Source organism: Megascapheus bottae, chromosome 20 (assembly GCF_031878675.1).
Source record: "Megascapheus bottae isolate mThoBot1 chromosome 20, mThoBot2.hap1, whole genome shotgun sequence".
Lineage (NCBI taxonomy): Eukaryota > Metazoa > Chordata > Mammalia > Rodentia > Geomyidae > Megascapheus > Megascapheus bottae.
In genome coordinates this window covers 15,804,961-15,830,382 of record NC_143528.1, presented here as the reverse complement: position 1 = coordinate 15,830,382, position 25,422 = coordinate 15,804,961, and the positions used below count along the sequence as shown (strand labels likewise).

General features: G+C 36.9%; 1 protein-coding gene across 4 annotated transcripts in view; it reads right to left on the bottom strand.

Moving 5' to 3' along the window:
* Micu3 (mitochondrial calcium uptake 3) overlaps positions 1-25,422 on the bottom strand; it is an 85,167-nt gene that overhangs the window by 52,313 nt on the left and 7,432 nt on the right. For all 4 annotated transcript variants that reach the window (XM_090353995.1, XM_090353994.1, XM_090353992.1 and 1 more), the window contains exon 2: positions 5,658-5,811. In XM_090353995.1, the coding sequence (XP_090210121.1) occupies positions 5,658-5,811 (154 nt within the window). The remainder of the gene's footprint in view (positions 1-5,657; positions 5,812-25,422) is intronic.

Genomic DNA, 25,422 nt, shown 5'->3' with positions numbered 1-25,422 from the left:
ATTCAGGGCTTTGCATGTTGGCAGTCACGCTAACACTTGAGCAATACCTCCAATTTATTTTGTCTCAGGTTATTTTTCAGGTTTTTTGCCAGGAGCCAACTTTAGACCATCTACCTCCTACCAATGCCTTATAGATACCACCGCTGAGATGAGATCTTGCTAAATTTGTGTCAGGCTGGCCTTGAATCTTGATCCTTTGGCTCTTTATACCTGGAGCAGCTCGATTATAAGTGTAAACTACCACTCCATAACCATATTATCTTAAGGCTTTCTGAATTTATAGTATTTTGTTCAAATGAAACATCTTCTGAGATTAAAAGTACAAATTCTGATGTTTATAAAATATTAATCCTTTATGATATGTTAGTATCCCTGAAAATAATTCATAGCTATGGTCTGTCGAGAATGAAGAAAGATAATGGCAAGAACAAGAGGAAAAGAGATAACAGAGAGAGCTAGCAAAGTGAAAGGGAAATTCCTGTCCTATTTTTCATTCTTTACTCCTCCAACTGTTGTAGACACATCTTAGGTGTTGTAACTAAGTATATTATCTGGTATCAATTTCTTTCTCTCTGGGATAAATTTTGTTCTTTTTTTTTTTTTTTTGTCAGTCGTAGGGTTTGAACTCTGGCCTAAGTACTGTCCCTGAGCTCTTCAGCTCAAGGCTAGTGCTCTACCACTTGATCCACAGCACTACTTCCGGTTTTCTGGTAGTTAATTGGAGTTAAGGGTCTCATGGACTTTCGTGGCCAGGTTGGCTATGGACCACGGTCCTCAGATCTCACCCTCATGAATAGCTAGGATTATAGGTGTGAGCCACTGATATCCACCCTGGTATCAATTTCTTTATCTTCTTCTTTCCTCAAAGATCTCATGTGCCATAAATCATACTACATTAGGACAAGTTTGTATTCAGTATTGTTTCTTTTGCTCAGAGTCTTAAGGACTTTCCTTCCTGGGCTGGATTTGAACTAGGATACTCGAATTTCAGTCTCCTGAGTAGCTAGGATTACAGGCGTGAGCCTTAAGGTAATGTTGTAACTCGCTTATAAAGAAAATCATTTTCCAAAAGTTGGGAAACTTTCACAAAGCTAGGTTTCATCAGTAAGTTATAACAACATCTTAGATTTACCCAGGTAGTTTATACAAACAAATAATCAAATGATTAAATTCAAAGCTGTGTAAGTTAGAATGTAGCATGTAACCCTATGATAGTACATACATTAATTTCATAGTAACACTTCCAACAATATGCATTTGTAAGAATAGAGTAAAATAAATGGTATAAAAGTATGTGCACATGCTCTTATGCAATGTTCACAAGCTATTTATCAGAGGAGGAAGTTAGATATACTCTACTTTGGTGGCATTAATGGTAAATTATTCACAGAAGACATAATCATTCTGCCGGAACTGTACTATGTTCAATATTATTAGCTGTTTAAAATAAAGAGTAAAGAGCCATTAAAGTTGTTCTTCAAAGAGTTCTCTGATTTTTTCTAAATTCCTCATTTCACATGAAGTTACTACACATGAAACTATAACTAGTGAGAGGGACTTTAATTCTATTAAAAGATTTTATTTCACAAACTGTTTTATTATATTTTCATTATATTTGTGATACTTTCTATGGCTAAGATATTTTGAAACAACATATTTTCAAAAATGTAATTGAAATATTTTTGTTGTTATGCAAAACAATTATTAATAGTAATGATAGGAGGGAATTTACCTTTTACTTAAAAAGATAAAACAAGCAATTTTCAGTTTTCCAAAATAAAATCATACTAAACAGATGTATTTCTAATTATCATTTATTTGAGGGATAAGTATCTTGTAAGTATCTTGGGGCTTGAAATCAGGGCCTGGGCAGTCCTTAGGCACATTTTGCTCAAAGCTAGCACTCTGCCATTTGAGCCACAGTGCGATTTCTGGTTTCTTCTGTATATGTGGTACCAAGGAATTGAACCTAGAGCTTCATGCACACTAGGCGAGCACTCTACCACTAGACTATGCTTCCAGCTCCTCTTGGAAATCTTAAGGAAGTATTTATATACTCTATCAACATTAGATCATAGATTTTTCTTTGTCAGTTGTGGGGCTTGAACTCTGGGCCTGAGTGCTATCCCTGGGCTCTTCAGCTCAAGGCTATCATCCTACCCCTTTAAACCTCAGTGCCACTTCTGGTTTTCTAGTGGTTAACTGGAGATGAGTTTTTCAGTCTTCAGTGCCCTGGCTGGCTTTGAACTCTGATCCTCAGATCTCAGCCTCCTGAGTAGCTAGGATTACAGGCATGAGCTGCCGTGCCCGGATAATATCATAAAATTTTAAGACATGGTTATGAATTACAGTGAGGATGATAATGGTTTTAACAGATATCAATGTTCATTAAATGCTCATGTGAAGGTACTATGCTAAGCACCATTATGCAATTCTCAAAAAATTCTTGATGAATTTATTATTATTTCATTAAATAATATTAATTAATGAGTTTATCAATAACTTTATTAATAAAGTTATAAAGGATTATTTAAAAATAAATACTTAAAACTCCACATTGTGCCAATCCATTAAAGAGCCAAAATTCTTTTTGTTTTGTTTTGCTTTAGTTGTGGGACTTGAACTCTAGGCCTGGGTGTTTTCCCTGACTTCTTCAGCTCAAGGCTACCATCTTCTAAGGGGCCATAGTTATTATCATGGGCTTTGAATTATTATTTTTTTGCTAGTCCTGGGCTTGAGATCAGGGCTTGAGCAATTCCTTGGACTTTCTCAAGGCTAGAGCTCTACCACTTGAGCCACAGCATCACTTCTGGCTTTTTCCTATGTATGTGGTGCTGAGGAATTGAACCTAGGTCTTTGTGCATGCTAGGCAAGCACTCTACCACTAGGCCAAACTCCCGGCCCCCTCTGAATTATTTTTGTAGAGTTCTACCTATTTAGCCTTCTCAATCACTCCTGCCCTACATTCCCAAAATAGCTGTAAGAACATACCAATACTCTTATAAATTATAGGGTCTTGATCATATAGTTTCTTTGCCTTTAGATCCTCCCTTTACAATCTCTGGTCAAAATCTCCTTTTTAAAAAATTATTATGGGTTAAGATTTTGCATGACTAAACCTCTATCACAAATTTCACTACAACTGTAATTCTTTTCTTTCTGGTAGTCAAATGTCTCCAAAGAATCCCTTATAGCAACTGTTTTCATGTCTTTATCTGCTTCTCAGCTCTGCAATCTGGTCTTTGTCTGAATCATTTCCCTGAAACAGCATTTTAAAAATCATCAATAGCCTTCACATTCCTAAAACAAATGGACATTTTCTTTCCTCCTCTAACTTGACTATTCAGTGGCATTCTACTCTCTTAACCATCCTAGCCATTTTCGTTTGCCTCTATGATTTTTAGTCTTCAGACTTATTCCTCTGTTTTCAGGCCCATTCATCTGTCTTCGCTTTTGAGGCACACCCCTGAGCCCTTCAGCTCAAGGCTCTCTCTCAAGGCTAGTGTCTCTCTCTCTCTCTCTCTCTCTCTCTCTCTCTCTCTCTCTCTCTCTCTCTCTCTCTCTCTCTCTCTGTGTGTGTGTGCAAGCGCACATGTGTGTGCTTCAACTGTTCTACTCTAATATTAGGTATACTGATTTTTAGTGAGTTATCATGTAGTGAACTGAAATGAATTAAGAGAAAGATCAAACTGCTTCATCTTTTCCATATAAAATTCATCTCAAATATATCATTACAAAACTGATAAAGTGATTATTGCCCTCAAACCTCATTCTTACATTCTTACTGCCATCAATCCAGATAATCGAGCCAGAAATACTTAGTATTAATTACTCTTTCATCATCAATTTTGGAGGCTTTCAAGCTTAACTACGAGTAACTACGTTGTGGTATAAGATCAAAGAAGAGTACATGTCATCAGAAAAGGCTGTTGGGTAAAGGATGCATTTACTGGAGTGGGCAGTTACCAAGCATGTTCTTAACATCTACAACAACAAAAAGAAAAGAAAAGCCTTCCCTTTTTCTACCACTTATATGAGTAAGACAGATTTTCTTCCCATATTTCACAGAAAACAACATATTTTAACATATTCAATACAAAAGCACATATAAGAGTCCAGCTGCCTATTAAGATATCTGTATTAGTGATAATAATGTCAAAAAATTTGAGAATTACTGTCCTAAGGGAAAGAAACAACCTGTTGAAAAGGTAAGTTGCTATCTGGGACAGCTACAAGATGGAAGTAGAATTCTTGAGTAGTCCTGTTAATCATCCTGGTCAGACTGGATGTTAGAATTAATAGACAAGACACACTTAGTGGCTTAAGCCTATTATTCTAGGTACTTAGGAGGCAGAGATGGAAGATCATGGTTTGAGGACAGCAATGTTAACCCAGCTATGGAGTATGAACAATGGCTGGGCACAGTGGTTCATGCTTGCCCTCCCCAGTGAGAGAGAAAGACACAGATAGAAGGATTGCAGCATATGTTGGCCTGGACATAAAGTAAGACCAGATCTTGAAAATAACAAAAAAAAAAAATGAGTCGGAAGCAGGGCTTAAATAGTAGAGAACCATGCCTACAAGTATGAGGCCCTGAGTTTAATTCCAACTACCGTTCTCTCCTTCCAAAACGGGGAGAATCAAGAAAGAAGTAATGGACAGAATGAATCTTTGTGCCAAACCTGGGGCTTGAACTCAGGACCTGTGTGCTGCCTCTGAGTGTTTTTGCTCCAGGCTGAAATTCTACCACTTGAGCTACAGATCCAGTTCAGATTTTTTGGTGTTTAATTGGAGATAAGAATCAAGAATCTGCCGTAAGAGATGGCTCATGCCTGTAATCCTAGCTACTCAGGAGGCTGAGATCTGAAGACCAAGGTTCAAAGCCAGCCTGGGCACAAAAGTACCTGAGTCTCCTATCTCCAATTAACCTCTAAAAAACAGGAACTAGGGCTTGGCTCAAAGTGGGGCTTAAATCAAACATCTCAGGGACAATGCCCAGGCCCCAGGGTAGGGCAGTAGCCTTCAGCTGAAGAGCTCAAGGACAGTGCCCAGGCAGAGTTCAAGCCCCATGACCCACAAAAAAAAATATCAAGAATCTCATGGTCTTTCCTGCCTAGGCTGGCTTCTAACGAAGATCCTCAGATCTCAGTCTACCTAGTAGCTAGGTTTACAGGTGTGAGCCACTGGCACCTGGCATGAATATACATAGAGATACAGAGAGATACAGAGAGAGAGAGAGATACAGAGAGAGAGAGATACAGAGAGAGAGAGAGAGAGAGAGAGAGAGAGAGAGAGAGAGATACAGAGAGAGAGAGAGAGAGAGAGAGAGAGAGAGAGAGAGAGAGAGAGAGAGAGAGAGAGAGGGAGAGAGGGAGAGAGGGGGGGAGAGAATATTGAAAGTAAGATTGGGTCAGAGGGAAATTTCTGAAAAGAGGACAGTATTCTAAAATATATTTTGGCTCCATACTTTTACAGAGCAGAGAGTTGCTTCATTTTTTTGTTTTTCTTTTTTAAACTGCATTGTTACTGCCATCTTACCTAGGTAATCTTGCCAGAAACCCTTACTATTATGATTATTCTGCTACCCAAGCTTTAAACACTTCTGAAAATCATTAATATAGATACAATAATTATGATAACTTATAAATTTTACTCACATTTGGGCTCATCTGTAGTAACAGCCAAAATAAAATCATATGGAGTCATGAATAACTGCCCTTCACACTCTATAGAAGCAAATAAACGAAATCTTCTCTCCCTTGATGTAGCATATAGGTCCAAGTCTTCAATATCTGTTCTGCTAATGGCAACCTACAATTAAGAAAGCAAAGAAATTTGGACTGTGTGACAATACCTTCTTTTATAAGGTAAAACTGTGCAAGTTGTGGGTCCTGATCTCAGGTCCTGTATGCTGTTTCTGAGCTTTCATGTTCAAGGCTACCACTCTACAATTTGAGTCACAGATCCATTTTGGGGCTTTTTTTTGATGCTGCATTAGAGATAGGATTCTCACAGACTTTCCTGCCCTGGGCTGACTTCAAACCTCCATCTTCAGATCTCAGTCTCCTTAGTAAATAGGATTACAAACATGAGCCACCCAGAACTAGCTACAAGAGAAAGTTTTTACTATATTAAAGTTGATTTAAACAGTTACATCAAAAAAATGTTAGCAAATTCTTGAAAGATCCATTAATATTAAGGGTATTAAGAGTGTGGGCCAGGAGTTTAGCCTACTGGTAGAGTGCTTACCTAGCATATACAAAGACCCAGGTTCCATACCTCAGTACCACACACATAGGAAAAATCTGGAAATGGTGCTGTGGTTCAAGTGGTAGAGTTCTAGCCTTGAAAAAGCCCAAGGACAGTGCTCAGGCCCTGAGTTTAAGCCTCAGGACTGGTACACACACATACATACAAAAAAAACCCAAGAGCATGATGAGTTTTAAAATGTTATTTTGAAAGGTTTGTGATTTGCTTGGGATGGCTATTTTTTTTCAATTGCAATAAACAGTAAATAAACAATAAATAGTGGTAAGCTTTAGATGGGACACTAATCCTCCTGAAATGCATATACTCAGGCAGCATGTCCAGTTGTATTTACTTGATTAGAAGTCTATTCTAGAAGAACCGAACATTCTAAAAGGAAGAACTAACACTTGGATAGGCTGCTCCTGCATATTTATTAGGAAATCACATGGAGATCCTGTTTAGATTAGGGCCAAAATCACTTATTCAAAGTCACTATATAGGCAGTCATTAATGGTCATTCTGAATTTTGGCTTAAGACTGACAGAGGGGCCAGGAACATGGCCTCATGTACAGTGCTCACCTAGCATGCACAAAGCCCTGGGTTTGATTGCTGGGTACCACATACACAGAAAAAAAAAAAACCAGAAGTGGTGCTGTGGCTCAGGTGGAAAAGCTCTAGCCTTGAGCAAAAAGTGTCCAAAGACAGTGCCCAGGTACTGAGTTCAAGCCCCAAGACTGGCAAAAAAAAAAGTTTTTTTATTTCAACACTTTCCTGGTCAGATAAATAATTTTTCCTGTTACTTTTCTCTTGCAGTAAATTTATTTAATTAAAAGATTTTTTTTCCTGACAGGAAAAATCATATTAAGTGAAGCAAGCCAGACTCAAAGGAACATAGGCTCAATGGTTTCCCTCATTTGTCATAATCAATAGAAACCTTGGGCTCTCCTAGCAGAGATTTACAATAGAACAAAACCTAGATACATAAGGCCATATAGGATGACCTAAATGAAAGGACCTCCAGGATAGAGAAACAAAAGCCATATAATGATGATTGTTGTCCTTAATGTACTATGTTATCTCTCATCTCTTTTGCTGTCCCTTGGTTATCTTGTATTGTTACAGCATTTTACTTTGTTATCTGGTACATTGTATATATGTTTATTTGGTTATTTGAAATAGGATAGGGAAGGGGTGAAAACAAGATGAGGGCGGGGTGGAGGGGAGAGAAATGGGGACCAACACATGAGAAAGGGTATCAATGTTTGTGAAGTAATACACCTTCTATCTGGTGAATATAATGTAACCCTTCTATTAATTATAATAAAAATATATGAAAAATATTTTTCCTGGTTATAATACAAATGCATAGACATGATATGCAATTTAGAAAATGCTTTTAAAATGTACATATATAATTCTGTATTAAGAAAAGAAAAAAATCGATCTTTTGAGCTTATATTGGGGCATTTTCCTGTATCACTATTGCAATAGAAGAATATTTTTAGAAACTGGATGATATTCAATAGCTGTCACAGAAAATATTCAAACTAATGTTAAATGAACAATAAACTGCTAAATGATTGTGGGTCATTGAAGAGATAAGAAGGGAAATTAAAAAGACTCCACAAACATAAAATACCTTCTCCTCTAGGACTCAGAAAAAGCCGTACTGAAAGTTTATGAGTGCCTACCTCAGTAAATTAAGAGAAATCACAAATATTCAAATGATAAACCTCAAGCTCCTAGAAATACAGGAGGAAGCCAAACTCAGACTGGTAGATTTAAAGAAATAATAAAAATTAGAATGGAAACAAATTAGAGACTAAAGAAACCTTACAAAGAATCAGCAAAATAAAAAGTTGTTTCTTTGATAAAATTAACAAAATTAGCAGACCCTTAGCAAAACTAAAAGAAGAGAAATGACATGAAATCAAGAGATGAAAAATGGAATATCACAACAGAAACAAGCAAAATTCTGAATATTATAAGGGAATATTTTGCAAACCTTTACACTAATAAATCGAAGAATCTGGAAGAAATGAATGGATTACTAGAGAACATCAATATACCTAAACTGAGCTAAGAAGATAAATAGACCCCAAACAAGCAAGGAAATTGAAATGGCAATAAAAAACTTCACATCTAAGGAAAATCCCAGGATCTACTGGATTTACAGCCAAATTCTATAAGGCCTTCAAAGGAGATCAAATACCAATACTCCTCAAACTCTTCAATGAAATGGAAAGGATCACAACCAAACTTCATTCTATGACACTAGTATTACACACATCCCCAAACCAGGCAGGGACCCATCAAAGAAAGAAATAGCAGCTTGTCTCTTTGATTAACATAGATGTAAGACTTCTCAATAAAATTCTGGCCAATTGAATTTAACAACTAGCAAAAAAGTCATACACTATAATCAAACAGAATTCATCCCAGGAATGCAAATCTGGTTCAACAGATGTAAAACATCTCAACAGAAGGTAGGAAAAAAAAACCTGATCATCTCAATAACTGTAGAAAAAAACAACAAGCTCTAACATCCCTTTATGATAAAAGCTCTGGAGAAGATAGGAATACATGGAATATTCCTTGACATAATAAAGACAAACCTACAGCCAACATTATTCCTTTTTTTTTTTGTCAGTCGTAAATTCTGGGCCTACGGGCTGTCCCTGAGCTCTTCAGGTCAAGGCTACTGCCCTACCCCCTGAGTCTTAGCCCACTTCCAGTTTTTCTAGTGGTTAATTGGAGATAAGAGTCTCACATTCTTTAGTGCCCAGACTGACTTTGAACTGTGATTCTCAGATCTCAGCCTCCTGAGTAGCTAGGATTACAGGCATGAATGAGACAAAGATGTACATTCTCTCTACTCCTGTTCAATACAGTATTGGAATGCCTAGAAAGAGTAATAAGGCACAAGAACAACATAAAGGAGATACAAAAAGGGAAGGAAGAAGTAAAACTATTTCTTTTTACAGATGATAGATCCTGTACATAAAGACCCTGTAGACTCCTCCCCTAAGTTAACTAGAGTGAATTCAAAACTAGAAAGTTAACAGGGCATAAAATAAAAGTAGCTTTAATGTATGTGAACAATGAGTAGATGGAGATGGAAATCAGTAAGCAACTCCATTTACAAGTACATCCAAAAAAAAAGTCAATTTAGGAATTGACCAAAGATATGAAAGACCTCTATAGTGAAAACTTTAAAAATTTAAAGAAGGAAACCAAAAAAGACTTTAGGAAATGACAAGATCTTCCATGTTCCTGGACTGGAAGAATTAACTCTGGGGAATGGCAATAATGCCCAGGGCAATCTACACATTCAGTGCAATACACATCAAAATGCCATTACAATCATTCTTCAACAAGAGATAGCAATTTAAAAATTTCAAATGTTTAAAATTAAACATTTTTCAATAATGTGTTTAGTAAATGATACTATTTGTATCAAAATTACTATCATAGTAAAAATTCATCAAAATGTACAAAAGCCAATGCAGAAAGATAATCCAGAAACAAAAAGCCTGAATTAGATCCATTTAGTTAACTGCTGAAATGAAAAATCATTATCAGTTCAATATGAAGAACCCTCTGTATATCAACTCTACAATAAAAAAGACCTAAAAACACCTTTCAAAAGTGGTAACTGTGAATTGAAGAGATAGAGAAGAGGGGATTACAGAAGTTACAGTTATTTAAGAAAAAAATTCTTATTTTCTATAGGCTGGTAGTCAAACTAAAAAAAATCATATATTTCGAAGCTCAAGAAGTGACAGCTTTCAAACTATTAAGAAATACTAAAGATGAAATCCTTAAGGTTAATATTGGCAACCAAGATAAATACAGCCCTATAAAATGGAAGACAGGAGAGGCACTTATGTCAAAGTAAATCCAACAGTTTCCACACATTCTCTTTCTTGGAGCTACCACATTAAAATGATTATTATAATGTGAAACATTTTCAGTTCACATATTCCTGCCTTTGTTTGCATGTTTTTGGTCTTACTAACAGGCCTATGAAGGAAGCTTTTTTTTTTCCAGTCCTGGGCCTTGAACTCAGGACCTGAACACTGTACCTTGGGCTTTCTCAAGGCTAGAGCTCTACCACTTGAGCCACAGCACCATTTCTGGCTTTTTCTATGTATATGTGGTACTGAGGAATTGAACCTGGGTCTTTGTTCATGCTAGCAAGCACTCTACCACTAGGCCAAACTCCCAGCCCATTAAGGAAGCTCTTAAATGCAGCAAGACATTCTTGTTAGATTACAAGTTTTTATTAAGATTAATAACTTTCCTACTCACTTAATGTTAAATTGCTTATTATATCTGTATAAAGCTTTTGTTTAAGGACTGGCGGCTAATTATCAACATTTACAATGGTTGCCAACTAATTCATAAGAATAACTAAGTTATTATTAGTGAAACTCTAGGCTTAATTTGTTAAAAACAAGAATGAATTAAATTGTCATCTATGCCTAGGATGAGTTGTGGAAACTGTAATACTGTACTTAATCAGCCACAGTCAAGTCTAGCAATGTTTTAGATCTGCTTAGTTCCCTGCTCAGCATTATCACTTCTCTGAAGGGATTCCCCAATACCTTCCTAGCTATTGCCTATTCATTTTCTCAGTATCAAATGGGTTATGATTCTTTTATCTACACTCTCAGAAAGCCATTTGCCAGGAAACTTCTGTTGTCATATATTCTATAAATATAGGCCCAAATTACCCTTATGAACCACATTTATTGTAATAGCATCATAAACTTTGACAGTGCAGTTTCCTGGACCCTTAGATAAATGTTAGTTATTTCCTTTATATATTTCTACTATATTATATCTGTCACTCAATTGTGAATTCCTTGAGACCAATAAATTCTTAATTTTTTTTTTTTGGTGGGTCATGGGGCTTAACTCTGGGCCTGGCCACTGTCCCTGATCTCCTCTGTTTAAGGCTACCACCCTATCCCTGGGCCTGGGTGTTGTCCCTGAGTTCTTCAGCTCAAGGGTACCACCCTTGATTAATTGGAAATAAGAGTCTCACATTCTTTAGTTCCTTTAGTGTCTGGGCTGGCTCTGAACCAAGATCCTCAAATCTTAGCCTCATGAGTAGCTAGGATTGGCATGAGCCACCATGCCTGGCTAATATTCTTAATTTCTTAGAGCCAGTGACTACTGAGTGTACAAAGGATGAATAGTTGAAGATGAAAAGATAATTGCTCACTATGTAATGAGCACCCAAAAGAATACTAAGTCTGAGTCAAATGCACAGACAAAAGAATGGTCAAGGTTATTTAAGATAAGCAGAACAGAGTTTCTAATTCCAACCTAAACTTTTTTACTGAGTTACCAAAAGAAAATTCAAAACTTCAGTGAAAAAGGTACACTATAATAACAGGTATTTATCTTAAAAAAATTTTTTTTGGTTGGTTATGGGTCTTGAACTCTGGGCGTGGGCACTTCAGCTCAAGGCTACCGTCCTATCCCTTGAACCACAGCACCACTTCTGGTTGGTTTTCTGGTGGTTAATTGGAGGTAAGAGTCTCATGGACTTTAGTGGCCAGGCTGGTTTCGAACCTTGATTCTCAGATCTCAGCCTCCTGAATAGCTAAGATCACAGAAGTGAGCCACCGCACCTGGCTTAAAATATTCTTCTAATGACAAATTGGTTTTATACGTATTTACTACATAGAGTCTGACATTTCAATATACTTATATAACATTTAAAAAGAAGATCGGGGTTACTGGAATATTTATCACTGGAGACATTTATCTCTTCTTTTTGACAGAAATTTTCAAAATCCTCTCTACCACCTATTTTGACTAACTGTGTTATATAACACAAAATATTTACTGAGCTATCCAACTAAACCTGTGTAACTGTTAACCACTTTCCCCGTGTTCCCCAAATCCTTTCTAGATATTAGTAACCACTAATTTTCTGCCTCTACATATCCAACTTTTATAGATTCCATTAGTGAGATCATGTATATGTTCCATCCATGATCTATGTTCCATTCATGTTGCTGCAAAATACAAAATTTCATTCTCTACAATTAAACCTGGGGGGGGTATGTTGAGTTCTTTTGGAAGCATCATAAACCTTGTCTTCTCACGTTTCTTGTTGATCTTTACATATTCGCTAAAACTGTCACCTCAAGTACTTTTACTTGATTTTATTATATAGAGGGGTTACAGTTATATTTCCAGATAGTAGGTGCATTACTTCTCACACATTGATACCCTTTTTCATCTACCTCAAGTACTTTTTTTTTTTTTGCCAGTCATGGGACTGTCCTTGGACTTTTTCTCAAGGCTGGTGCTCTATCACTTGAGCCACAGCACCACTTCCAGCTTTTTTCTATGTATGTGGTACCGAGGAATCAAACCTGGGTCCTCATACATGTTAGGCAAGCAGTCTACCACTAGACCAAACTTCTGGGCCCCCCTCAAGTACTTTTATAGAGTGGTTTTCAAGTAAAAGACGTTTTCCTGTGATCTGTCCTAAAGTGTTGTTTGGATAGGCTTCATTGTTTTGAGCTCTATGTGAAAACTAGGCCAATGTGTAGCTTCTTCAGCCATAATCAACATCAACACTGTTATGGGCATTTTAGTAGCTCAGGTTGCATTGGGGAATAAGGGACTATACTTCAACTTGGGCTAATGTGCGGTAGGCTTTCTGGCATCTCTGAGTGAAAGTGTGCTTAAGTCCTGGTGTGAAGTGTCCATCTGTTTCTGTGAATCACACTGGGACCAGGCTGCCTCAATATGTCCAGTGGGTATCATGCAACATACATGCTAGAGGCCTAGAGCCACACAGGGTTGGAAAACACTATTGGGGACAAATAGTGTCTGAGAGCTGTGCAGGTGACTTTGAAAGGGTAACATCTCCAGGCCCTCGCTTCTTTCTGGGTCCAATAGTGAGTGGGTAAGTAAAGCTGTTTGCTTTCCAGGGCCTCAGTGAGTGAATCTCCTAATAATGTGCTGCCTAACTGCTTCCCTAAGCCAAACCATAAAGCTGTGGCCCAAGCTGCTCTTTCAAAATGTTGTTAAAACATGTTATATTTAAGATTTATGTTGTTTATGATTTAAGTTTGACTGTTGCAATAAGGAACTTTGGGGGATTTATTTTTCATTTTATTATTCTGCTAGAATACAAATGACGGAACAATCTCTTAAGCAAAGATGCAGGCAAACAATTTTGACTTGTCTTTAGGTCTGAAACACACAACCCTCAGGCACCACTTCCTAAATGATTTAGAACATTCAAAAACCCTACCTGCTGTAAAAGAGGGTTCTATGTACTTAGAAAGTTAAAACAAATACAATGTTACTACCTGTATAATACTTCAGTTGGTTTCTTTCAGTTATCTATTATCAATTCTTTCCTTTAGCAAAGAAATAACTTCTAATTCAATAATATCCTTAAAGAATAGGTTAATAGAATTGAAACTCATAAATAACAAGAGCAAATGGACAATATTTGGTGAGAATTTTATTAGCTAACACATTAGGGAAGGAAGGAAGAGTATGCAGCTTTTCAAATTTGAATGAACATTGATGATTCTAATCTAAGAGATCGTAGTTAGTTGTTCTTGACAAAAGACAAACATAAAAAATTTATTAGAATGCAGGAGGAGCTTTCCAGAGGATAGAGGTAGCAGTGGAGGGAATGAAAAGCCAGAATAGGAAAGGGGAGATATAATATGATTTACCTGGCATGGTCCTCAGCCAAGTATAAGATCCTGCCTCTGGATCTCATCCATGAATAAAGGTGACATACAGAGGTTCAAGTAGCATGAAAATTGGTTGAAGAGACAGTAGATCAAATCAAGAGAAACCTGGGTTCGGGAGGAAGAAATTTAGTCCCTGGAAAATTAGCATAAGGTCATGGGGAAAAAAAGATAGGAATCTAAGAACAGGAAATTATACATATAAATATATGTAATATATAAATTATATATAAATGACTGGCACTAAATCACATCTATCAGTTAAATCAACAATATCAATGTCAAAGTAGACAACTAGATGATAACTTCAGGCTCCTATTGGTCTTAGAGCTTGTGGTAAATTTGGCATACAAGTGGACAGTCAGGTAAACTTTTGTAGTAGGCAAATAGAGGAGACAGTTCAATTGAAACTTTCATTAAAAACCAACCATCTTCCTTCCCAGAGATAAAGGCCTTTTTAATTTAGTCCCTTTTCTATTATATTACATAGGCTAGTCATAATTTCTCAAATGTAGTAGCTCAAACACAAGAGAAGTGAGTTCATTTCTTCCTTAAATAAGGGTCCAGAAAAACATATTAGTACTAGGGCTAGGATGCAGGAATTCTGTTCCATGAGGTTCAAGACCCACAGGTATAAAGATGACTGATATTATCAGTTAAGGAAAGGGAGAAAGGTATGGAAGATTATGAGAGAAATAGGTCAGGACTAGAAGTGGTATAAACCACTTCTGTTCACATTTAAAGAGAACATAGACACTCTGACAATATTTAAGTGAAGGGGATGCTGGAAAGTAAAGAAATGAACATCCTTATCCTACTGAGGAAGAAAAGAGATTATGTTTAACAGTTTAAAGTCTCTGTCACAGCAACTCTGGTGATAATATCAAGGACATATGGACTATAAGGGAACAAAGCATTACAAATATATGCATGTATGTTGAGGGACTTAGAGTAACTTCCAAAACAAAAACTTATATTAAAAGTCACATAAGTTAACTTCAAAATATCATCAATTTTGTGAACACTAATCTGCTGCAATTCAATCTGGCTGGGAGTTCCAGACATTTTAGTCACAGCAAACTGTATGTTTCTTCTAATTTCTGAAATGCAGCTAGTACTGGCTTGAGGGTTAATGCTAGTCAACTTATGCTCTCTACAGGTTTGTTTTGCCAAAGCTGACAAAATGCTTTTGTGATTCCTACTTTTTTCCACAAAACATTGCCTTAACATTAAGAAAAAAAACATTTATGGCTAGAAGTTTGGCTTAGTGGTAGAGTGCTTGCCTAGCATGCACAAAGCCCTGGGTTCGATTTCTTGGTATCACATACACAGAAAAAGCCAGAAGTGGTGCTGTGGCTTAAGTGGTAGAGCACTATCCTTGAGAAATCTCAGGGACAGTGCTCAGGCTATGAGTTCAAGCCCTAGGACTGGCAAAATAAAACAAACAACAACAACAAAAAAACATTTATAGGCCAGGTGACAGTTGTTCAAGCCTGAAATCCTAGCTACTCAGGAGGCTGAGATCTTGGGACCCCTGAGACTCTTATCTCCAATTAATCATAAAAAAAAGTGGAGCTGTGGCTCAAGAAGTAGAATGCTAGTCTTGAGCAATAAATCTCAAGACAGTACCCACGCTCTGAGTTCAAGCCCAAGATAACACCATCTCCCCTCCCCCACAAAAAAGACAAAGACAAAGAAAGAAAGAGAGAGAGAGAGAGAGAGAGAGAGAGAGAGAGAGAGAGAGAGAGAGAGAGACCACATGTATGTATGGTTCTGTATCGCTGAATGGTTAAGGACATCAAGTATAATCAGGTGTCTTCTGCTTCTTGTCCATAGGCTACCCACATATCCAGCCGAGGAAGCTGAACAATAATTACCATTATTTACAAAATTAAATTCATCTAAGTACAGATAACAAGATCTTGACAAAACTGCAATATTACTAAGTTTTATGGTATATTGCTATTCTGAAAATATCCAAAAAGATGACTAATACTTTAAGTCTAAAATCTAAGAGAAACAAAATATATTCATTGAAAATACACATGTTATATAGAGCCTTATATTTTACATTCTGTCAACCACATTTCTTTGGTTAATGCTATAAGATTACTCTTAAAAATAAAATACCATTAAACTTCAAGATAATAAAACTACACATGAATGATTTTGGCAAATACTAGAAGTAGATCAAATATTATAACCAAGAATCTTGAGACATTTATAGTGCTAAGTTTCTGCAGAGCAGGAAAATACAGATATTAAGTTTAAGTATCAGTACAGTATATTTAGAGGTAGTAAACTTTGCTAAAGACTTGGAATTTTTCCTATCAAAAAGTATTACAAGCCTTCTGTTATTTAGCACAACAAAGACTTCACATGGAAGTAAAAATTCCAAATTCATCTGTGAAGTAGTGCACATAACTGATTTAAAAAGTATGACTTTTATGTAACTGTAGATCCTATTGGTGCTGCTGCCAGACTGAAGATAAAACACAAAGAAGTGGCAAAAAGGATAAAAGTTGATTTTTAAAAAAAATTACCTCACCTTTCCAAAGGAAAATTTATTGTCAGTGCAATTATCTTCCTGGAATTTCCAAACACAGACATTTGCAACTAATATTTAGATGTTATTTCTCAAGGTAGTCAAACTAAGACCTTCAGGCAATAGAGTACATCATTATCCTCCCTATGAATAACAGAGCAAAGGTTCACTGCCAAGACATAGGCTCATGTTACCTCAGGTCAGCGAGGCGAAAATTTATTCTGTGGTAAGGTCTGGTTTTCCCAGGAAGGCAAGATTAAATGCCAGATAAAGGATTCACTACTAGACAATTAGAGAAATTGATGCTTACAAGCTGATAATAACATGAAGAGGTAACCTGAAACAATTCTCTAAACACTTATAATGCATTACCTTTTAGCAACCAAGAAACAGAAATGAGAATGACGAATGGGAGCAAAACAAATAAAAGTCATTTGTAGTAATCAAATTATGTAGGTTACTCATCATTATTAATTTCCTTAAGGTACATTTGTTATCATTAAATGGAATTAATATTAAAGTAGAAAAAATTCTAAGATGTAGTTAATTTCAAGTAGGCAGTTGAACATCTGGTATCAGCTCCTACCTGGCAATATCAACATATTATAAAACATTAAAGAACGATCTTTTCAATTAACATTTAACACTATGATAAGCAAGAATCTTATGAGACATATATGAGCCTTTATTCAAGTAACTAAAACGTTGTTCATGGGAGTATTACATTTGGCTTTCACCTATGGCTTCAGGCTTCTTTAAAGGAGTCTAGGAAGATAAAAGAGTAACATTTTTTAGCTTGCTGGGTGGTCGAAAGGTTAAATATCAAATTTCCAGTATGGGAAAATCCCAAAGTACTCTAGGTGAAATGTGTTCATGCTTAGCAAATCCATCTGTGTAGAAATATATACAGCTGAAGACAAGCCAATAATATATTCCTGGCTGAGATGAAATAAACAAATAGGTACTAGATAAAGCAACTGACTGTTTTAAAGTCTCTATTGGTATTGTTATAGCTTATGCTTATGGAGTTCTTCACAAGGTACTTCCTCATATATCATCTTAATCTCTGACGAGTTTAGTGAAGGTATTTGTTTTTGAAAGCAGCATGGTGCAGTGATTTACTGCCTAGAACTCATCTTTCCTTGTGTATTCAAGACAGTGCCAGTAATACCTCCCTTACCCTGCAACCCTCATGTGTTTCCCTCCCCTTCATTTACTTGTTTCTTTTTCTCCCATCTTAGAAAGAAACCTACTTCTCCATTTAGTTATACTTGCTCACCTTGCTGCCATTTCTTTCCTACCAAAGGATCTCAGGAAGTGCTGTCTCCATTTCCTGTCTCAGATTTCCTCAGTCTTTTCGAAATTACTTCATTAGGCTTTACCCTCTACTTCCACTAAAACTGCTTGTCAAAGTCATTCATGTTGCTTAATCCAAAGGTCAGTTCTCAATTTTCTTCTTCTAGCATTTACACAGTTGCTATTTTTCCTTGAAATAACTTATTTTCTCAGATTCCTAGACTCACTGTCCTGATTTTCCTAGTACTCTGGAAGTGCTATTGAAATGTTTTCTTTTTAAATAGTTGTATTAAAAGGGTTACAATTACACAAGTCAGGTTATGAGTACAATTTTGATCAGTGACATCTTGATCAATGTTACCTTTTTCATGATTCTCCCTCTTTTTACCCCTCCTATTCCTATCCTCAACTTACATAGTTCAATTATTATATAATGTACATTGAACATAATGACTACATTTTTTGGTAGAGCACCTGTCTACAAAGTGCAAGGATGTATATATAAAAAACAGAAAAGATCTCAATAGCAGAACAATGTTCTTACACTATTTTTAATAAAAATAGATCACATATTTTGACCATTTATTAGTCTTCACAAAAATCCACTTAATAAAAATAAGAAATTATGTCAGCTTATGAAATATTTGTGTTTTGTTCAGGAATACATACTTTATTTGTAATATAATTGGAAAACCTGCATAGAAGTGATAAAAATCAAATTTAGACTAACCAAAGACACAAACATGCAATTTCTAGGAAACAAACTGTTAGAAAAAAAGATTCTTAGGCAAGTTTAGCACTGATGGCTCAACTCTAAAATCCTAGCTACTTAGGAGGCTAGTGCAAGATTCAATGTTCAATTAACAAAATGCAAGGCTTGTGGTGGGGCTCAAGTGGTAGAGTGCAGGCAAAGCAAGAAAATCAAGGAAGTGTAAGACCCTGAATTCAAACACTAATACCAGCAAAAAAGACCCCACAAATTCTCAGCCAGATATAGTAGCTCATACCTCTACTAAGGAGGTAGGTGGTCTGCACCTGTCCAGCTATGGGGCAGTGTTAATTGGAAAGATCATGCTGTTTGAAAAATAAAAGCAAAACGGCTGCAGATATGGCTCAGTATCAGCCTAGCAAGTACAAAGCCTTAAGCTTCAGTACTAATTTTTTTTTAAATTTTTTTTCTATCCCCCTATAGCAATTGGGGAAATGGAAATTAAACAACCATAACAATTTCACACTCAAACTGGAAAACAATCAAATGTGATCATGTTAAATGAAAGAGGAATACTAGAAACCATGTCAGAAAGACCTTCATCAGAGCCACTGCAGCAGCAAAGGCACCGAGGACTGATTCAGGTGTACAGCACCCAATCCAGTGTTCTTTTTCCTATTACACAATGTGGTATATGGTAACAAAAGCACACAGGTTTTGCAATCTTTTAGGCCTACATTCAGATGCCAGCCTCACCACTCCCTAGTTAGGTAATCTTGGGAAAAATCATTAATCTCTCTAAACTTTACAATTTCAACTTTAGAATGGTAAATACTAGCCCTGTAAGTTATAAAGACTGAAAATTAATGATATCATTTCCTTTTCCCTTGCCCAACAGAATCATCTGATTAAAAAATCCACTCTATTAATTAGCTAGGATTTGAATTAGTCTAGCTATTTAATATCATGGCCAAAGTTTAAAGTATCAAGTATCTTTGTGACATGGTAAGTTCAATGATCACTAAACATAACCATGGCGATAGAATTATTCCAATCATTTGGCATTTCTTTGTGATTTCCTTCTACTTTGTTTTGTCACCTTTCTGTTAGTCTTTCTGTCCCAAATATTTGGATTATGCAATACTTCTTTCTTCAGGATGACGGCTGACCATAATGACAAAAGTCTCTGAGAATCCATGGAAACATTGCTGTTTGGGCCTGACTATACAATAATATGAAATATTTTCCACAGGCTCCTATGTTGAACACTTGATTCCCAGATGGCATTGCTATTTTATGAGGTACCTGGAGTAAGTAGGGCACTGCAGTGGGCTCCTCCCTCTGACTTAACTATTTCCTGTTCCCCATGAGATAAAAAGCCTCCCTTTCCTGAAACCCTTGTGTACAATGACTTAGATAATAATATAAAAAGGATAATGAAAATTACAGTAATAATAATAAATCAATTACCAGGAGGCTAGGAAAGATGCCTTGATGGTATTTAGTCATCAGCCATGACTCATTTAACCCAGAATCAAGACTTTAAAGGTTTTAACTTATTTGAAAGATTTTGCTTTGAGAACAGACCTCCAGGATGCCCTGTATACATGGGGCCCAAAGGATTCTAGACTACCATTCAAACTAGAGGTGGATCTTGCTGTCGTCTCTGTGATGCTGATTTTGCCTACATAATCTAAGAGCAGCAATGTTATAGAGGCTTTCAACAAGATTTCAAATGAAGACTGGGTTGGCCAGACACCAGGTAGCAGGGTGAGAATATATGCAGAGGACCCCTAAGAAGGTGATGCTTCAAACTATGAAGGTAAAGCCAAAGCTGCAAAAATGATGCCAGTAAATTAAGAGATGCTAGGAATATGGAATATCTGCAAAGGAAAGCTGCAAACAGAAAAAAGCCAGGTACATTACAAATGGTAAGGCTGTAAAGACCAATCTCTAAGTATTGGGAGCTAACAACAGACTCCCACTTGTTATGCAGGCCAGACTGGAGGCTACAGGATATAGTGTTCTGCCTGTTGGGTTTGGGGCTTTGGTTTTGCTTTGGTCTGATGCTTCCATTCTTCTCCCCTTACGCCCCGGGAATGGGAATGTTTTAATCTGTTCCATTATATTTTGAAAGTATGTGACTCTTTGATTTATTAGAATTCAAGGCTCAATTTGCTGGAATGTCAGAAGAAATTTTAAATCTGGACTGCTGAAAAATCTTAGAGTGATTAAGACTTTGACATGTCTATGAGTCTTTGAGAACCAAGCACACAATGTTAGTTTAAATATGAAATTATCTGCTTAGGCCCTGAGCACAAGCCCAGAACTGGCAAAAAACAAAACAAAACAAACAAAAAACCTGTCACTACCTCAGGCTCATGTGTTGAGGGCTTGTGGTGCTCGTTCAGGATGTGCTGGAAGCCTTGGGATGAAAGGACTAACTGGAGAAAGTAAGCCACTGGAGGCATTCCCTTGGAAGTTGTGCTTTGGCGAGGGTTCCTCTCTGTCCACACTGCTTCCCATCTTACATAGATTCCTCCTCTATAGGCTCCACGATGTTTTTACCTAATGACAGGCCCAGAAACAGAACCACTTGTGGTGAATTGAAACCTCTGACACAATGAACCAAAATAATCCCTCCTGCCTCTAAATTCTCTTATTTCCATCACAACTACACAAATACAGACTCCTAATTTTTCTAGATTACAGCTTAAGGATCACAACACACCATTGATATTTAGACCTCTTTCTAAATAAACCATAATGAAATTATCCAGTTGGAGTAATTAGAAAGTATAGGATTCTATCTACTTTCTTATCATTCTAGAAGCAGAGAATCTGAGATGAAGGTGAGGATTCCCTTTCTGGCTAGTAAATGGCCAACTTTTTGATATGTTCTTCCTATGTCATTCCTCAGAGTATGTGGAAAGTTAGAGAATGAGTAAAGGAACAAGTTCTATGTCCTTAAGTCACCTTAATTCCTCAGAGGCCCAATCTCCAAATATTGCTACATTAAGTATTAGAGTTTCAACAGATGAATCTGGGAAAGACACAAGTATTAAATCCATACTATCATTCACCACCATATCTATCTATCATACTATCACCAAATAGCAATGTATCTAATACTGTCCCAACTCATGCAGGCTTTAAAAGAATCATTTTTACCAATATATATTTTACTCTCTGGAACAATTTGATTATTTTTAGATTTCACCACACATCATCTCTTTTGGATCATTTATAAATGAATTAGTAACTAAGATTATTCTTGACCCTCTGTATATCAAGTTTATAGGATTTTTTTTTAAAGAATATAAGTAATGTCCAGAGCTTTTAACATAAAGGGGTGTTAGATCTTGTCAAATGCCTTTTCTGCATCTATTGAGACAATCACGTGATTGTGGTCCTTGCTTCTGTTGATGTGTTGAATTATATTAATTGATTTGCGTATGTTGAACCAGCTTTGCCTCCCTGTGATGAATCTAGGAATCCATGGAACATTCCTCAATATAATAAAGGCTGTGTATGACAAACCCACTGCTAGTATTACACTTAATGGTGAAAATCTAAAGCCATTCCCTCTAAAATCAGGAACGAGACAAGGATGCCCACTCTCTCCACTCCTCTTTAACATAGTATTAGAATTCCTAGTCAGTGCAATAAGGCAAGAAGCAAGCATAAAGGGGATCCAAGTAGGCAAAGAGGAAGTAAAACTATCCCTCTTTGCAGATGACATGATTCTGTATTTAAAGAATCCTATAGACTCTACTCCCAAGCTCCTTGAGCTGATTCAAAACTTTGGAAGGGTAGCAGGCTATAAAATTAACCCTCAAAAATCAACTGCCTTTCTTTTTTTTTTTTTTTTGCCAGTCCTGGGCTTGAGCTCAGGGCCTGAGCACTGTCCTTGGACTTTCTCAAGGCTAGAGCTCTACCACTTGAGCCTCAGCACCACTTCTGGCTTTTTTTTTTCTATGTATGTGGTACCGAGGAATCGAACCCGGGTCCTCATGCATGCTAGGCAAGCACTTTAACCACTAGGCCAAACTCCCGGCCTCAACTGCCTTTCTTTACGCCAACAGTGAGAGGAATGAGACAATAATCAGGAAAGCAACTTCTTTCACAATAGCCTCAAAGAAAATAAAGTACCTAGGAATTAGCTGAACTAAGAATGTAAAGGACCTTTTTGATGAAAACTTTAAAACCCTAAAAAAGGAAATTAAAGCAGAACTAAGGAAATGGAAAACCTCCCATGCTCCTGGATTGGAAGAATCAACATTGTGAAAATGACAATCTTGCCAAGGGCTATCTATAAATTCAACGCAATACCCATCAATATCCCAATGGCATTCTTTAAAGAAATAGAAGAGGCAATCCAAAATTTCATATGGAATAATAAAAGACCCCGTATAGCAAAAACACTTCTTAGCAGAAAGAACAGCACTGGAGGAATTTCAATTCCAAACTTTAGACTCTATTACAGAGCTATAATTCTCAAAACAGCTTGGTACTGGCACAAGAACAGGCCTGAAGACCAATGGAATAGAACTGAGGACCCAGATATTAAACCACAGACCTATGGCCACCTAATCTTTGAAAGGGAGCCAAAAAAATAGAATGGAAGAAAGACAGCCTCTTCAACAAGTTGTGCTGGCAGCACTGGTTAAGCACCTGCAGAAAACTAAAGTTAGATCCTTCTTTGTCACCATGCACTAGAATTAACTCCAAATGGATCAAAGACCTGGAGGTAAAAGCTGACACACTGAAAACTTTACAAGAAGGAATAGGAGATACACTAGGCCTCCTTGGCACAGGTCGAAACTTCCTTAATAAGGACCAAAAATCACAACAAATCAGAGAAAGGCTGAATAAGTGGGACTGCATTAAACTGCAGAGCTTTTGTATGGCAAAGGACATAGCTAGTAAATTAATTAGGAAGCCTACAGAGTGGGAGAAGATCTTCACCAACCAAACAACGGACAAAGGCCTCATATCTAAAATATATCAACAACTCAAAAAATTGAATCACTCCAAAACTAATCTCCAAAGTAACAACCATCCCATTAAAAAAAATGGGCCAAGGACTTAAAGAGAGTCGTCTATGAAGAAGAAACAAAAATGGCCTATAGACACATGAAGAAATGTTCAACATCTCTGGTCATAAAAGAAATGCAAATCAAAACAACTCTAAGATTCCACCTCACTCCAGTTAGAATGGCCAGGATCAGGAAAACGAATAATAACAGATGCTGGAGGGGATGTGGCCAGGAGGGATCACTACTACACTGTTGGTGGGAGTGCAAACGCATTCAACCACTATGGAAAGCAGTATGGCAGTGCCTCAAAAGGCTAAACATAGAACTCCCCTATGACCCAGCAATTCCACTACTTGGCATTTACCCAACCATCCAGAATCTAGGGCATACTAAATCCACTAGCACAACAATGTTCATTGGAACATTATTCACCATAGCAAAGATATGGAACCAACCTAGATGTCCCTTAGTTGTTGAGTGGATCAACAAGTTGTGGTATTTGTACACAATGGAATTCTATGCTGCTGTCAGAAAAAAGGACATCGCCCCATTTGTTAGGAAATGGAAAGACTTAGAAAAAATCATATTAAATGAAGTAAGCCAGACTCAAAGGAACTTAGGCTCAATGGTTTTCCTCATTCGTCATAATCAGCAGAAACCTTGGACTCTCCTAGCAGAGATCTGCAATAGGGCAAAACCTTGATACATAAGGCCATATAGTATGAAGCTAATTGAAAAGACCTCCAGGATATTGAAACAAAAGCCATATAATCAGTGATTGTTGTCCTTAATGTACTATGTTATCTCTCATCTCCTTTGCTGTCCCTTGGGTATCTCATATTGGTACAGTATCTCACTTTGTTATCTGATATATTGAATTTATTTGTATTTGATTATTTGAAATTCGATAGGGAAGGGGGGGAAAACCAAGACGGGGGGGGGGGCGGTGGGGGGGCGGGTAAAGCGTACCAAGACATGTGAAAGGGTATCAATGTATGCAAATTAATGCACCTTCTACATGGCAAATATCATGTAACCCTTTTATTAATTACAATAAAAATAAAAACAAAAAAAGAATATAAGTAATGTTGCCAAAAGAAAACAAACATCAGTCTCACAATCCTTGTCCCACTAGCTCCCTATTGGGAATAGGAGTGGAGCTCTCTTCTTGTTTGTTTGGACAAGATTGCCTGCTCATCAAACCAGTCTTGCATGCCAATAGTTCCCTAGCAGAAAGACTCCAGGTTGTCAGTACAGTTGTCTCCACGTCTGCCAGCCTTGGTGAAGTAACTATAGAAAAGCTCTTTTTGCTAACTAAACCCAGTTCCAATTTAGGGAGCTTCCCTTCTAAATTTGTTCCTGAGGGTATGCTCCCTCAGCCCTAGGACATTTTTTAGAATGATGATCCCCTTCTTTGTAGCTAATCAACTATACTGTGATAATGGATATATACTATACATTTATATAAATCTATATAAATTTATATAAATTGCACAGAATGTGCAATACCAAAAGTGAAGCATAGGGTAGAGCGTGTGCGTGTGCGTGTGCGTGTGCGCGTGTGTGTGTGTGTGTGTGTGTGTGTGTGTGTATGGATGCTACATAATATTGACACGTTAATTAATTGTAACAAATGTGCCATTCTGGTACAATATATTAATAATTGGTAAGATTGTAGCATTTGGGAAACTTGTAGCTTTCTGCTCAGTTTTTCTGCTTGCTTAATCTTCTAAAAATAATACCTATTTCAAGAAGGCAAAATGAAACTATAATCTACAGTGTGATTTTTTTTAAAAAATAAAGAACATTTGGCTAAGTTTATATATCTGAAAATGTCTAGAAAC